Source organism: Diplotaxodon limnothrissa, linkage group LG20 (assembly GCF_057381915.1).
Source record: "Diplotaxodon limnothrissa isolate DT_005_m linkage group LG20, D_limnothrissa_male_GT1.1, whole genome shotgun sequence".
NCBI lineage: Eukaryota > Metazoa > Chordata > Actinopteri > Cichliformes > Cichlidae > Diplotaxodon > Diplotaxodon limnothrissa.
Window position 1 is genome coordinate 1,256,682 of NC_140615.1, and position 14,696 is coordinate 1,271,377.

The 14,696-nt window shown below is 43.5% G+C and overlaps 1 protein-coding gene across 4 annotated transcripts in view; it reads right to left on the minus strand.

Annotated features, from left to right (window-relative positions):
• Positions 1 to 2,622: 2,622 nt before the first annotated feature.
• The window catches only part of kcnd3 (potassium voltage-gated channel, Shal-related subfamily, member 3), a 124,904-nt gene continuing 112,830 nt past the window's right edge, over positions 2,623 to 14,696 (minus strand). For 2 of the 4 annotated variants that reach the window (XM_085343834.1, XM_085343833.1), the window contains exons 3-6: positions 7,917 to 8,018; positions 4,615 to 4,707; positions 3,449 to 3,708; positions 2,623 to 2,797 (exon numbers count right to left, since the gene is read on the minus strand). In XM_085343834.1, coding sequence (XP_085199960.1) covers positions 2,623 to 2,797; positions 3,449 to 3,708; positions 4,615 to 4,707; positions 7,917 to 8,018 — 630 coding nt within the window. Of the gene's footprint in view, positions 2,798 to 3,448; positions 3,709 to 4,614; positions 4,708 to 4,813; positions 4,847 to 6,802; positions 6,808 to 7,769; positions 7,785 to 7,882; positions 8,019 to 14,696 lie in introns of all 4 variants that reach the window. The other 2 variants (XM_085343835.1, XM_085343832.1) reach the window with 2 other exon arrangements.

Sequence of the window (14,696 nt, forward strand, 5' to 3'; positions counted from 1 at the left end):
ACAGTGAACTCACGGTCATGTTCGAGGAACCAGCTTTGAGACAGTTTGAGCTTTGTGATGTGGCTAAAGGCAGCTATCAGAACATGGACACGCTGTGGTTGTAAAGGGATGGACACGGTCAGCAACAACACTCAGGTAGGCTGGGCTGTTCGAACACAAGGTGCCGAGAAAATACTCTCCATACCACTACACCACCACCACCAGCCTGAACTCCAATTTTGGTGAGCCCCTGTGTTTCAGAGCCTGCGTTTCCTGTTTTTAGTTGACAGAACGAGTGGTTATTTGAGTCATCATATTTTCTCTTTTTTCTGGGATGTGTGGAAAAATCCCAGCAGTTTCTGAAATACTCAGACCATCCTGCCTGTCACCAACACCCATGGCACATTCAAAATCACTTAAATGGCATTTCTTCCCCATTCTGACGCTCGGGTTGAACTTCATCAGGCGGTACTAAAATGACTCGTCTGCAGTCTGGATCTTTCACACTTATAAAACAAAGGAGGCTCAAACGAGAAGCTCATATCATGAACAAAGAAAAGGATGGAAAAACAAAACTTCATAAATGAATATTTCTCATATGTATTTACAATTTTAGAGAAAGAGAGAGTGTATGCAGCACAGCTGTCCTCTTACTTTAATGAAATGTGTGGGTGGCATCAAATTAAAATTGTCATAAAAGTGTGTTGTCTTTGTACTAGTTTCAGTTAAAAATACAATTTAAATTCTTTGGAAATCATTGCCTTTTGAGTAATTTATATTTTATACGGCATCCCCAAGGTTCTGTAAATGAGGCTGTAGACGATTTCAAATACTGCCTTTGAAATAAGATCTTGGCTTACACTGGTGAAACGCTGGCTCGCTCCTTGTGCTCTTTATCACCGTTTCGTTTTATCTACACGGAGCAAAGCGGGTGGTTGGTCTGCTCTTTCCTCTTTTGGTGAAAATCCACACGAAGACAGACTTCTCTTTGGGGTCGCTGAACCCAAAAATGACATTCAAGATTTTTAAAAAAGTCATAATCCAGAGTTACAAAGCTCAACTTTGATGGGATTAGATGAGAAATAATACATATCGGTCTTCAAGGGAACAGACAGAACAACACTTTTTTTTTTTGGTGACAGACATCTGTTGATGCTCATCCAGTGTCCTCGTGTCTCTGCGGTCACCATTACAACAGACTTCCCTGCTTTAATTTTTCCAGAAGATAAAGTAAATAAATCATCTGAAACACCAAGGAGGACAAAAGGTACAAACACCAAGTTTCCTAACCACATAGAGTACATATACTCAACAACTTCAAAAAAAATGCCCGCTGAGTTTGGGGGAGAAAAAACGTCGACGGCTAGAAAGACTACTGAAAGCATACTGTTGTTCACACAGGAGGAAGGGATACAACGGGACAACAACGAGAGCGAGAGAAATGCAGAGAGCGCAGAGAGAAAGACAGAGTGAGGCAAAGAGAGAGAACGAGAGGACAGCTTCACTGGTTCTGCCAAACAATGGTCAAATATTACAAAATATTCTATTAACAATATTCACAAAGATCCCAGGCTCAGGACAGATTTGTGTCAGAAATTCTCAGCGAACGCCTTGTGCTTTTAATTGTGATGGTTTTGAATTAAAAATAGACTTTTTGGTTTCTACATCAGGGAAATCGAGATATTTGAGGTCCGTCAGGCTGGAAGAGCCGAAAAGTGGGAATGAACGGGGAACGTGGAGAAATTCAGAAAGCTAGAAAAAAACGAATAAATATCTTTAAACTCCAGCAGAACAGGCACATGTCGTGTAAAAGCCTTGTAGCTGAGAACTTTGGACAGAAATGTGTGTGCTGAACCCTTCAGAGTGGCAGCTAGTCAAATATACCACATACTGAGCCACAGAGACTTTCAGAAGAACTGAAACACAAGTTTTCAATCAGCTGAGGAACAAACACACACGCTCACACGCACACACACCTTCTATCCAAAAGATCACAATTCCTCTATCTAGCCCCCAAAAATAAAAAATAAATTCACACGCACCCATTCACAAATATGAAAATATGAAAACCATCAGAATCTTTTTGGAATTTTACTCAAATTGGAATAATATTGGAGCTGAAAAGGATTGGAGCCATATTTATCTATGGAGAGAAAACAAACGACGAGGCGGTGGGTTGATTACGTCTTATTATTGTTATTTCTTTGTTTCCCTCTGAGGTTTCCTTACATCTCCAGCTAAAACGTCAAACTGAAGCGTAAATCATAAGAAAAGGTGCTTTGTGCACAGTGACACATGACTTACTCGGGGAGCTCACCACTGACACTTGGGAGACACTCACTCACTCACCCGCTTATCTAAAACGACTCCCTACAGGGGTTTCTCACTCTTTCACTCGCACGAACACGTACGCCAACCACTAACATGACGACACTGTATCTAAAAGCCATCCTCCGTCCACACGGGGAGTCCATGTCGTTACAGTACATGACCAGCAGAGGGCAGGCTCAACCAAGGCCAGACCAGGACTGAACGCTTTCTCTCCTCCGTCGTTCTGTCCTCTTCCGTCCCTCCGTCTGTCTCGATGAGTTTTTTTTCCCTTTTAAATCTGTCTTTCTGTGTGACGCGCCTGCACTCTAGTCTTCACAGTGCAGACACCTTCACAACATTTTGGTGGGCGGGGCCTGCCGGCAGATGAGCGTCACCCTCCGGAGTCGTCACTGGGGGCGTGGGAATGCTGATGATTGCTGTGGTGATCTGGCTGCTCTGGCAGTTCAGAGGGGCTGGCTCATCTACGCGCATGTTCAGACTGGAGCGGCTGAAGGAAAATTTAAGAAAGACAAGCAAGGATTAGGACAATCCATAGAGAAATATTCCTTTTTGTGAAGATTAGTGCCGAGGACAGAGTGAGAAATCCTCCTCTCTCCTCTTCGATGGCAACTTTCAGTGGGGTGATAGCTTAGAGCCCTTTCAAAGTTAACAAAATCTATAAAAATGGAACCAGTAAATGGTGTTATTTGGTTATAATTCCCCAAAGTAAAAAGAAAAATCCTCAAACTAAAGCCAAACTATAACAAGACAGAAGGACAAAAAGTCAAACTAATTAAAATAGTTAAAAACATCATAAAAAAACGACCAAAAAACAAAACAAAAGGCTGCACACAGAACAGCCCAACAAAGGCAATATAACCACTTTGACCAAACAAACACCAGAAGTACTGAAAATCAACTTCCAGCCTTGCGTGTCTATACAACACCTTGTCAGAGCACAGGAGAAGCTATTTCAAGAGGATACTTATAATACTCTGTTTTCTGTGTAACAGGCAAATACTGCAAAACACTCAAGTTGCTCTCTTAGCCGGGGGAAAATGAGCACATCTCAAAAGACGTCTTAATCTCAAGAGTTTCACTTGAGCGGTCCAAGTGTATGAGATGGAACTGCTTTGGCTTTTTGTTACCCTGATCTCACCTGGTGCTGAGAGGCTGGATGTGGATGGTGCTGAGCTCCTGCAAGCCTTGTGGGTGCGTGTGAGTGTGCGTCAAAGGCTGCATGTGTGCTGGGGCACTGGCGTTCGGTAAAGGGGTGTGGTGCTTCTTGGTTCGCCGGGTGCAGCACGTCCCCGTCACACCGTCTTGACTGGAAAGGGAGGGGCTTCGGGACGGGTAATTCTGCAGCCCGCCTTCCAGGTAGCTCTGCTGGTAATACTGCTCGTCCACAAACTCGTGGTTCTACAAAGACACAAGACAGGGAGGGAGACGGCGAGACAGGGTGTCATAAAAAAATCACGTGAAATTTACAGCATTTATATCTATGTACATGGCTTCATATATCCTGACATTTTCTGCTTTGTTGCCTAGATCAATAACTCAGAAAGTGTGATTATTTTTTATGTGAGTGTCCATGCTGTGTGTGTGTGCCAAGTATTACTCATGTCATGGGGACATAAATCTGATATGACCACATATAACCATAAAAAAACAGATCCCTGTAACATAAATCGTTATATCTTAAGTTTAGGCTTAGGTTAGGGTCAGAGTAGCAGTAAGGGTAAGACGAATGGCAGGTTTGGTTAAAATTCTCCAGGAAATTAATATAAGCCAATGTCCTCTGAAGGCCCATTACAGCCTCACAGGCTAGCTCTGAATCATTTTTCCATCATCATATGAACAATGTATACTACTTTCACATGAAAGGGGTCACTCGGAGGCTGTGAACATACAGACCTATCAGCGGGCTGCAGTTCGCATCTGAGCAAAACACAGGTGAACACATCTACACTGGACTTAAGCGAGTGCAGACAAATGCCTTTAAATAGTGACAGCTTGTGTGCGAGTCATGCTTGTGAAACAGAGAGCGCATCTATACGGACATACAGGCATGTCGAGGGTGTATCGTAAGTGCAACACAAAGCACTGGATATCACGCTTTGGTTAGCAGTACTTGGACATAAAAATACTGTCGATCTACACATTACGCCAAGCTGTCAGTTTTTTTCACCTAATGAACCCCAGATACAAAGAAATCTATAGATGACGGCACAATTTCGAGTTGTATACAGACAGAGCCTCCTCAGCTCTGTGAAACAGGAACTAAGATATTATTATGACAAAGAGCTCGAGTATGAGAACACTCACTGTGGTTTTCTCCAAGCAGTGCAGCAGGTGGTGATGCTGGCTCTCTAAAAGAGAGGTAGACTTGCTTAAGCGTTTCTCATCCTCAGTGGAACCCTGAAACACACACACACAAATACAAAAATAAATGTTATGCTATGCTTCTTTGCAGAGAGACAATAATCAGCTGTGGGAGGTGTACGACCAACGGCTGCCTCAGTACCTGATCCGAAAGGTTCATCTTGTATGGAAGTTGCTTGAGAAGAAGACAAAGGGAGAACACACACAGAGTTTACTAGTGTTTATAGTTCAGTACTCAGAACAGGCTGCTGTCAGGGTTCCAGTCATGCCAATCAGTGGAACATTACTATTCAGACCCAGAGAGGCATTTCTTTTAACATCAGCTGAGCCGGCGCATTGATCTGTGCTGGAATGGAGATGCAACTCGATGCTAATAGATATACAGTATATACAACTGATATAAAAATTTCCATTGTGACATTTCCCCTCCTGTGGTGCTGTTACGAAGCCTTGCAACAGGCGACTCATAATGACTTGTTTTTCATATCCCCCATTTCTGTGTCTGTGTTTACTTGTCTGCGAGTAGGTGCTATTTCTAGTGCTGCAGTTTGGAGGTGAGTCAGAGAATAAGCGGTCTTTCGAGTCTCGGGGAAACTCGCAGATCTCTTAACAAAGTAAAGAGAGCAAGATAAGCAGTTCATTTGCTTATGTGTTCTTTAGTTACAGTGAGAATAAATGTTCAAATGTTCTGTTTGTTTTCTTCATGTACAACTTTTTCTAAGGTAGCATTTGGAGTTTTTCTGTCTATATAAGGATTTTGAATTCTATTTATCCATGCTGTATGAAGAGCCACTACCCAGAAAACACAGATTTATTTATTTTATTGGCAAAACTATTCTGCATAATAGCCTCAGCTTGCGCCTGGGAAGACGTTCTCTTCAGTATGTTGCCGAATGCTCTGATTGCACTTGTCAGAATTACGGCGGTGTTTCGCATGCAGACTTTCAATACGTTGCATCAGTTTTCTTCCTAGCAGAATCTGTAATTCGGCTGTTTATAAAAAAACAAAGCCCCAAAAAAAGCATTGCCCTGATCCTGCATGCTCCACAGCACCGCCGAGAGGCAAGTGAAACGCCATGTTTGGAAGATTTGTAGTAGCAATTTTCTGTTTGTTAAGTGGCTGGCTGGCGGTGTAAGCAGAGGTTTCTGTGCTGAGAGGGTACTTTCTTGCGCTGATGACACCGCGCACCTGTGCTCGCGCTGCTTATCTGTACCTAACACAGCAGTAAAACACAGGTGTTTAGGTCGAGCTATTTCTGCCCTTCTCTATACATGCGACTCAAAGCCGATATCAGCAGTCTGTCTGGAGGCGGCTATGGCTCACCACCCAGGTGGCCACCATACTGTAGAGTGGAAACAGCTTGACCCGCTGGGTGACAAAACACAATGTTTTGCTGGGCATGGTACTGTATGTACTGTTGGTAAATAGCCTCAGTACAATTAAACCCATGTTTGACAGCAATTAAAATTATTGAGCTGGCACAGATCTTTAGCTTTGCTGACTTTAGGCATAAGCAGTCTATTAGCACTTTAATTGGTGCCATTTCAAAATCCATTCTGGCATGTGAGATGATACAAGAAAATATTTAAAACCTAATGAAAGCTTCATTTATCTGTTTTCTCGCAGTGTTATTTAACAGAGAAGTCAATTACTTTTTTCAATTACTTATTTTTCCCTCTGGCGATTGGTTTAGTAGTAAGGTGGTAAGAAAACCCCCCCAAACAATAATCTTCTTAACTCATTATTTTTTCTTTTTTTTGTAAATTTTGAAACTGGACAGGACAGTCTAATGAGGCAGGAAAATGTTACAGGCAATCAAGTCATAAAAAATATCAAAATATCGTCTCAGAGCTCTGGTTTCTGTTAACACTGTTTAAGAAAAGTGTTAGGAAACCTTCAGTAAAGCAGATTTATCCATCAGTGTTAAATGTGCAGGCAAGCTGTATTCAGGGCCATATGTACTCATGTACAGTGCTGCTAAAAGCTATTTGCCCACTTACTGGTTCCTTATTTATATTTATTACACTTCCATGTTTCAGACTGTCAAACAAACGATGCTATTAGAGAAAGGTAACGCGAGTAAATACAAAATGCAGTTTTTAAAGTATGTTTTCGTTTGTTATTGGAAACTTGAACTTACCTGGCCCTGTGTGAAAAAGCAATTGCCACTTCTTGTTAAATCATGAATTAACTGTGATTAACCACAATCTTTGGAAAGCTTCAATTTCACTAACCACAGCCAGGCTTGATGTCATGGTTCTCCAGATCTGGAGAGGTCGTGGTGTGTGTGTTTTTTGTCATCGCCTCTCCCACCAGGGCGGAACTGGACCTTGATTCCCCGCCTCTGAACACTGGTGAACTTTCCCAGGAGTGGTCTACCAAAATTATTCCCAGAGCACATTAATGGTTCATCCAGGAGGACACAAAGAACCCACAAGAGCATATAAAGAACTGAGTTCATGATCCAACACTAAGAAAGAGACAATAACAACCAGCTATTGGGTTTAGGAGGCAAATACAGATGACTTTTTTCCTTGCATTTTATATTTACTGGTGTTATCTTTGTCTAATATTAAAATTTATTTGATGATCTGAAACACAACCAAGTGGGACAAATATGCAAAAAGATAAGGAATCAGGAGGGGGGGGGGGGGGGGGGGGGTGCAAATCCTTCTTCACAGCACTGTGCAAGAGTGACATGCATGACTGCAGATAGCATCGCAGTCACCCCTCTTCTATTCAGGCATGAATGTAAATTAGTTGCGTTATTTCTGCTACAGCTTGTGCACTGCTGTTTCCACCATTGCCACTGAAGAGAGACAAAGCAACAGAGACACAGAAAGTGAGCGAGCGGGTGGAAGAAGCACTTGTTTTTGTTCTGTGTCAGCCTCGGGCCACTGTAGTGCTTATGAACCGCAACATTTTTGTGAGGCATGGAACATCCTTGAGTTGTGTTTACTTTTCCTGCTGCATTGCCCGAAGCTTGTTCCTCAGCTGGGCAGCTGGGCTCAGAGATGCTCGCATTAGAAGTGCCGCTTATAGAATGAGACCACAGATAGCTGCTCTGATGGGATGCTGGCGTAATTAAAAAACAGACAAGGAGGGCTTGTATCTCATGACTTAGTTACCGCAGAGGTCAGGCTTTTTGTCTTGTCAGTTAAAAACACAACACAACACAACAAATGCAAGCGTGTCAGACCACAATGCAACAGCGAGGTGTCTGTGCTTTAAAGGCGAGTCTTACCGTGAGCTCTAGAGCTTCATTAAAGAGACCATTACGCTTGCTGTGGAGGAAGGCATTGGAGCTTCCTGTCTTGGATATTCGTATCCTGGCCAAACGGGCTTTCTACAAAAACAGAGAGAGAAAGAAGAGTAACCAGATGTTGGCGAGTGTCTATACCATAACAAGTCTCTGAATGGCATCATCCTGTCACCCATCGCGGTTGAGCTTCAACACTTTTGCATGCTTGATATTTTAGTTATAGATCAAATCATGCTCTACTAAAACATGCACTCTCATCTCCTGTGATGAATTCACTCTGATCTCCAGTGATACTTATGAATGATTTATAGTGACTACACGATTACACATTCCTTGGATTGAAAGTCAGTTATGGTGGGAGCCTGGAGCGGAGCAGGTAAATCCTGGATGAATTAAGCAGCTAAGTGTCATTCTGTATTTAAAGCGGAGAATTCAATTTATCGGGCTGCTTTTGTGCCGCTGTGTTAGCAGTTTTGCATTAAAAAAAGGCAAACAAACCAAGAAAGTGTCCATTCCCATAGCGCGCCGCATCTTTACTCCTGAGCCACTGTATTAGGTGTCGGCTTAAATGCATCTTCAGTTACCCTACTCATGCATCATAGTTAGCGCAAAGTCCACTGTCTCTTTCACGCTTTTTTCCACCCAAGTTGTCAAATAACTTGCGTTAGTCAGCTTGAGACAAAAACAACAACAAGAAGAGATGCAATACACGGAGGAGCAGATATACTGTGGTGCTTGCAGGGAGTTCTTGCACAGCTTTGACACAGAGGAGAAATTCTACTCCAACATAATGATTTTTGATGTACTGTGTCTCTGTGTGTGTTTGTGTGCAAACATGTCCAAGTGCACTTCAGCTTGTGTATCCAGGGGTATGAGAAAATATGAGTGTCAGTAAATCTCTCAGTTACCAGAACAACTGCTTTTACTGAACAGTGTAATGTGAGTCACTCACTCTTCTAAGGTCTTCCATTTTCACATAAAAGCCAGGAGTTGGGTTTAAAACTCGGTGTGGCTACAAAGAGCATGCTTTCGGTTGTATTACTTTCCTGCATTTTAAAGCAAAATGATGGATTCATCGAAGAGAAATTCTTCGAAGGATACTGCGAGCTGTTTAAGTGAAGAGCTCGTTTTGTCGGGGCGGGGTGGGGGCTTACGCACCGCTGGGGGATTAATCAAGTATGTGGATGTATGTTTGCTTATCGCTGTGCGCTTATGCATGCACGTCTCGTCTTCATAGGTGAATTTCCATACATATACATGCAAACCTTATACTGTGGAGCAGCAGCAGGAATACCTGGCTCGGTAAGAGGATGCTAATGAATGGTAATTTAAGCTCATCCCCAGACTTTAGTTTCATTTAAAACACAGTAATGTATTTTTGACCTGCAGAAAGCTCATGCTGTGATTTGGCAATCTAAAACGAGGCAAGGGTAATAAACATGTGGGAGTGCACGTGAACACACACACGCAAAGCAACCAACCTGCACTTTGGCATCTATAGCACAACTCCTTTTAAACGGTTTATTTTCTCCTGTTCTCCTTCATGATTATCTTCCTCTCGCTTTCTCTCTGTCATCCTTCTTCCGGCTCTCCTTGACAAGTTTTCCTCACTCTCTTTGTGCCCTCTCTGTACATTTGTGCTGGCACAGCATTCCCACGGGCCTTTAGAATAACCCTTCTTTATGTTCAGGTATTGTACTTTGCCAGTGGTATCGTCTCTCTAGGGTGACCATGCAAACCGAAGGCCTGATATTGTGGCAGTGGTTGCCAGGCGCTGCAGGGCTAATAGAGGGGATGTTGAGAGCTTGTCCAGCTAGATTGAATCTGCTTTTTCAGGCCCCTGATAGATTCCCAGGGCCTCTGGGACCTGGGCACTTGTGTCTAGGCTCATCTGTGCTTTCAGGTAGAGTCAGGGCACAACAGATTGAGACTGAATTGCTGTTGAAGCACCACTGAGAACACAGAGTGCAAAAAAGGCAATGGATAGAGTGTCCTCGTTAACACCAGCATATTGCAACGTCGAGTATTAAATAGCCAAAGGTATCAGCTTTGCACAGAAACATAGACATTCACACCATAAATACACTACAATGTTTAGTGAAATGAACGAGAATAAACTCCGTTTTTAAACATGAATTTCGCTGACAGTGAAAATACTTTGGAACACAGGGTCACACAAACAACAGCTTTCAATGCAAAACATGACTGTCTGCTGTTACAATTGAATGACAGGTCCCTGATTACCATTATAACATGCACCATTGGTAAATAAATAATGGTCTCAGGAGGGTCTGAACTCATGCAGTCTGTCTCATGAAGAGATTACTGGAATTTTAGAGCCCTTGTTTGAAGAATTATCCATGAACCTGCAGGAAGCGTTAGAAGTTTAGCTCTGTGGCCTAAGATGCTAATTCCAAGACACGACTCTGCCTATTTCTAATGGCTGCATGGTTCCTGAAATTTCTTTTTATTTTCTTCATTGTTAGCTGGAGGGCCATGTCAATGTCTGTAGGAGTGACCAGCCTAGTGACACAGTTTGCAAGCCACAGAGGGACAATTGTTAGCGTTGGTAGTAAAAGCAAGGACCAAACTCTGTCTAAACAGATGCAGATACACATACATGGTGGTTAATGTGCAGTAACTGACATGCTACCTAGTCCCGAACCTGCAAAATGACCCTAGAAGGAAAATCTTTCTAGGTGCATGTTTGTTTAGGAAGCTACGGTACAGGTTGTGTGTTATTGTCTGTCAGTCACGCAGGCCTTAGCAGGAAAACTAAGGCTTTTATTCAACAACCGTAGCTATTGTAGTTTCTAGCAGGTTGCTATATAACCATCTATATACGAGAAACCCTTTTGCTCTATGCAAATATGGTTTAAGACCAAACAATTTGATTCGACTGTATGGAAACAGGTTATCCATCTTTGCAGATAGTAAATATGTAGCACTCAGAGGGATTAATGCACAGACAGTGGGTGCTGTTGTGAAACCAAAAAAGTATAAGCTATAAACTTCTCATGCGATTTACAGAGCAGATACGGTCGCTGTAGTAGACAAAATGCAATTTAATTCCACTTTAACTTTAAATGCATCAACCCAGGGGAAAACAGTAGCTTTCAGAAATCCAACATATTTTAACACTTGCCAGAATACTGATGTTCAATACTGCTGACTGAAAGAGTCCAGATGTTTCCACACACCCAGAGGCCAATAAACTGATCCAAGCATCCTTTTTTACTCTTTGTTTTCCTCCTTTCTGCCACGTTGCCCTAATTTAGGATCAATCACACTTTAAAGATTATAGTTATAGGATGCAAGCCAGCAAAACACTCCATTTTACACAATTTGTTGCCAGCTGACGGATCTAACCTGGCATATCCTCAAATGATTAAAAAACGCTGCATATCCACTCAGGGCCCGTGAAATGCTCCACTGAGCAGTGCCAGTGCGTTTTTTCAGAAGTTCATCTTTTACTTGAATGTGAAAGTTAAAAAATTCATGGCACCTTGTGAGTTACAGCCTTGCTAGACTGCCTGTATAGTAACTGGCTAAGTGAAAAGTGGAGCAATCGAGCTATGAGACCAGATTAGGTTCTGCCTCAGGCCAGCCTTGGAACCATGCAAGTGAAAAAGGAGACCATCTGATGAGGAAGCACACACGCGTATATATATATATATATATATATATATATAAAAAAAAAAAAACACCCAGCACGCCCCTGCGGGCGGTTTATCCTTCAAGCTCGGGTCCTCTACCAGAGGCCTGGGAGCTTGAGGGTCCTGCGCAGTATCTTAGCTGTTCCCAGGACTGCGCTCTTCTGGACAGAGATCTCCGATGTTGTTCCCGGGATCTGCTGGAGCCACTCGCCTAGCTTGGGAGTCACCGCACCTAGTGCTCCGATTACCACGGGGACCACCGTTACCTTCACCCTCCACATCCTCTCGAGCTCTTCTCTGAGCCCTTGGTATTTCTCCAGCTTCTCGTGTTCCTTCTTCCTGATATTGCTGTCATTCGGAACCGCTACATCGATCACTACGGCCGTCTTCTTCTGTTTGTCTACCACCACTATGTCCGGTTGGTTAGCCACCACCATTTTGTCCGTCTGTATCTGGAAGTCCCACAGGATCTTAGCTCGGTCATTCTCCACCACCCTTGGGGGCATCTCCCATTTTGACCTCGGGACTTCTAGGTTATACTCGGCACAGATGTTCCTGTACACTATGCCGGCCACTTGGTTATGGCGTTCCATGTATGCCTTGCCTGCTAGCATCTTGCACCCTGCTGTTATGTGCTGGATAGTCTCTGGGGCATCTTTACACAGCCTGCACCTGGGGTCTTGCCTGGTGTGATAGACCCCAGCCTCTATGGATCTTGTACTCAGAGCTTGTTCTTGTGCTGCCATGATTAGTGCCTCTGTGCTGTCTTTCAGTCCAGCTTTGTCCAGCCACTGGTAGGATTTCTGGATATCAGCCACCTCCTCTATCTGCCGGTGGTACATACCGTGCAGGGGCCTGTCCTTCCATGATGGTTCCTCGTCTCCCTCCTCTTTCTTGGGTTTCTGCTGCCTGAGGTATTCACTGAGCACTCGGTCAGTTGGGGCCATGTGTCGGTAATCGTGGTTGTAGGTATTGCCCGTAGTGCTGCATTAACATCATCTAGCAGACCTTCTGAGGGTACTTCACGTAATCTTGGTAACCGGCTACGGGGGATCCAGGTTTCAAGCTTGGCCATGATCCTATTTTTCAGGTCAGTTCCTCTAGCACTCAACGATCCTTCTCCTATCGCACTTGGGGCTATGTACCCAATCTCGGGTGGGGGTGATGATATCTCCCCCCTGACCTGGCGTCCTGACTCCTCCTTGCCGTAGCATTTGTGTTGTACCTCGTCAATCTCTAGCTGTGAGAGCAGTCCCTTCTTTCGAATGTTGGAACACTGAGCTACTAGTTGTTTCGCCGTCATTGTGGATGTTGGGTATCGAAGAATCCATAGGTCCCTCATCCTATTCATGTAGCCCCTTCCGCCGGGGTTACTTGCATAGTAGCATTCCAACAACGCCCTGTTTTCGTCCCTTGCCCACCGATGCCTTCTTGTTCCAGTAGCCCACTTTTCGTCAGGGTGCCCTGGTTCCTCAACACCTGACGCGGACCTTGTTGATCCGGGCGACGTCCGAGCCGGCATGCCTTCATATTTATCTGTCTCGCTCATGTCTGCGGTAGGCTTGCTTAGCATAGGGGGTCTAGCCTTAGGACCCTTACTGGATACAGATGCCCCAGGCAGGAATCGAACTTGCGATCCTCTGTTCCAAAGGCGTATAGTTTAACCACTACGCTATCCAGCTGCCTCATATATATATATATATATATATATATATATATATATATGAGGAAGCACACACGCGTATATATATATGAGGAAGCACACACGCGTGTGTGTGTGTATATATATATATATATATATATATATATATATATATATATATATACACACACACACGCGTGTGTGCTTCCTCATATATATATACGCGTGTGTGCTTCCTCATATATATATATATATATATATGAGGAAGCACACACGCGTGTATATATATATATATATATATATATATAACTGTGTAAGACTCTTATTCTGTTTTGCAGCTGCCACTCATCTGAAGAGTTGCCTTTACACATGCTGACATTCCTGCCACAAGGAAAGAAGTCCTTTACTTCCTCTGAGGTATGTTGCTGTATGATAACACATACGCAAAGAGGAAAAGCGACAGAGACAAACACAGCAAGAGAGCCAGAGAGCAAATACATGTGAAATTTAGAAGAAAAAAACCCTGACTGTTAGAAAATCCATTAGGGACTCGGCAGAGACAGGACACTCCGGACAATTGGGAGATTGATTCCAAGGAAATCAAGGCCTGTGATAACTCTACCCAGATATCTGTAGCAAAGACAGCTTAACCCCAGACTAACACTACTCAGAGGCAAAATACCTTTGCTAAGCCCGGATTACCGCCTCTTTATAAAGAAAGGTATGGCTCCACTGTACAGGCTGCTGTGATGCTGATGTTTTCTTTTTTTTTTTATTAAGGACATAATTCACAACAGCACTCTTGACCTCCTCGGTGAAGTCTCCCATCAGCATTGGTCTGTCTTCTTGCAACGTGCAGACGACTTTATTGATTGTCTAGAAGGGCAAAACACTCTCAGCCAGAAGTCATCTCCACCTTTTGACTTCAACCTTCTGAGTGCGCGCTAAAAACAATAGTGAGATGATTTAGACTACAGGGAGTGGGAGCCAGCAGGAGGGAGTGAGTGGGACGGTTTGTTTTGTTTCTGCCATGTTAGCCTGAAGCCAGTTTAATACTCATAAACTGCAACGTAGCAATTTTAATACCCACTAAGTTTGAAGACAGCTGGTTCAACTTGAACTACTTTGCAGCCAAAGTGATAAAACACAGAAAAAAACCTGAAATGTCACAGAAACAGGGATCATACTGGAGAAATAAACATTGGGAATCTCATTTACATATGAATAATGGATAATAATAATGGATTGGATTTATATAGCGCTTTTCAAGGCACCCAAAGCGCTTTACAATGCCACTATTCATTCACTCTCACATTCACACACTGGTGGAGGCAGCTACAGGTGTAGCCACAGCTGCCCTGGGGCAGACTGACAGAAGCTGCCATATCGCACCATCGACCCCTCTGGCCAACACCAGTAGGCGGTAGGTGAAGTGTCTTGCCCAAGGACACAACGACCAGGACA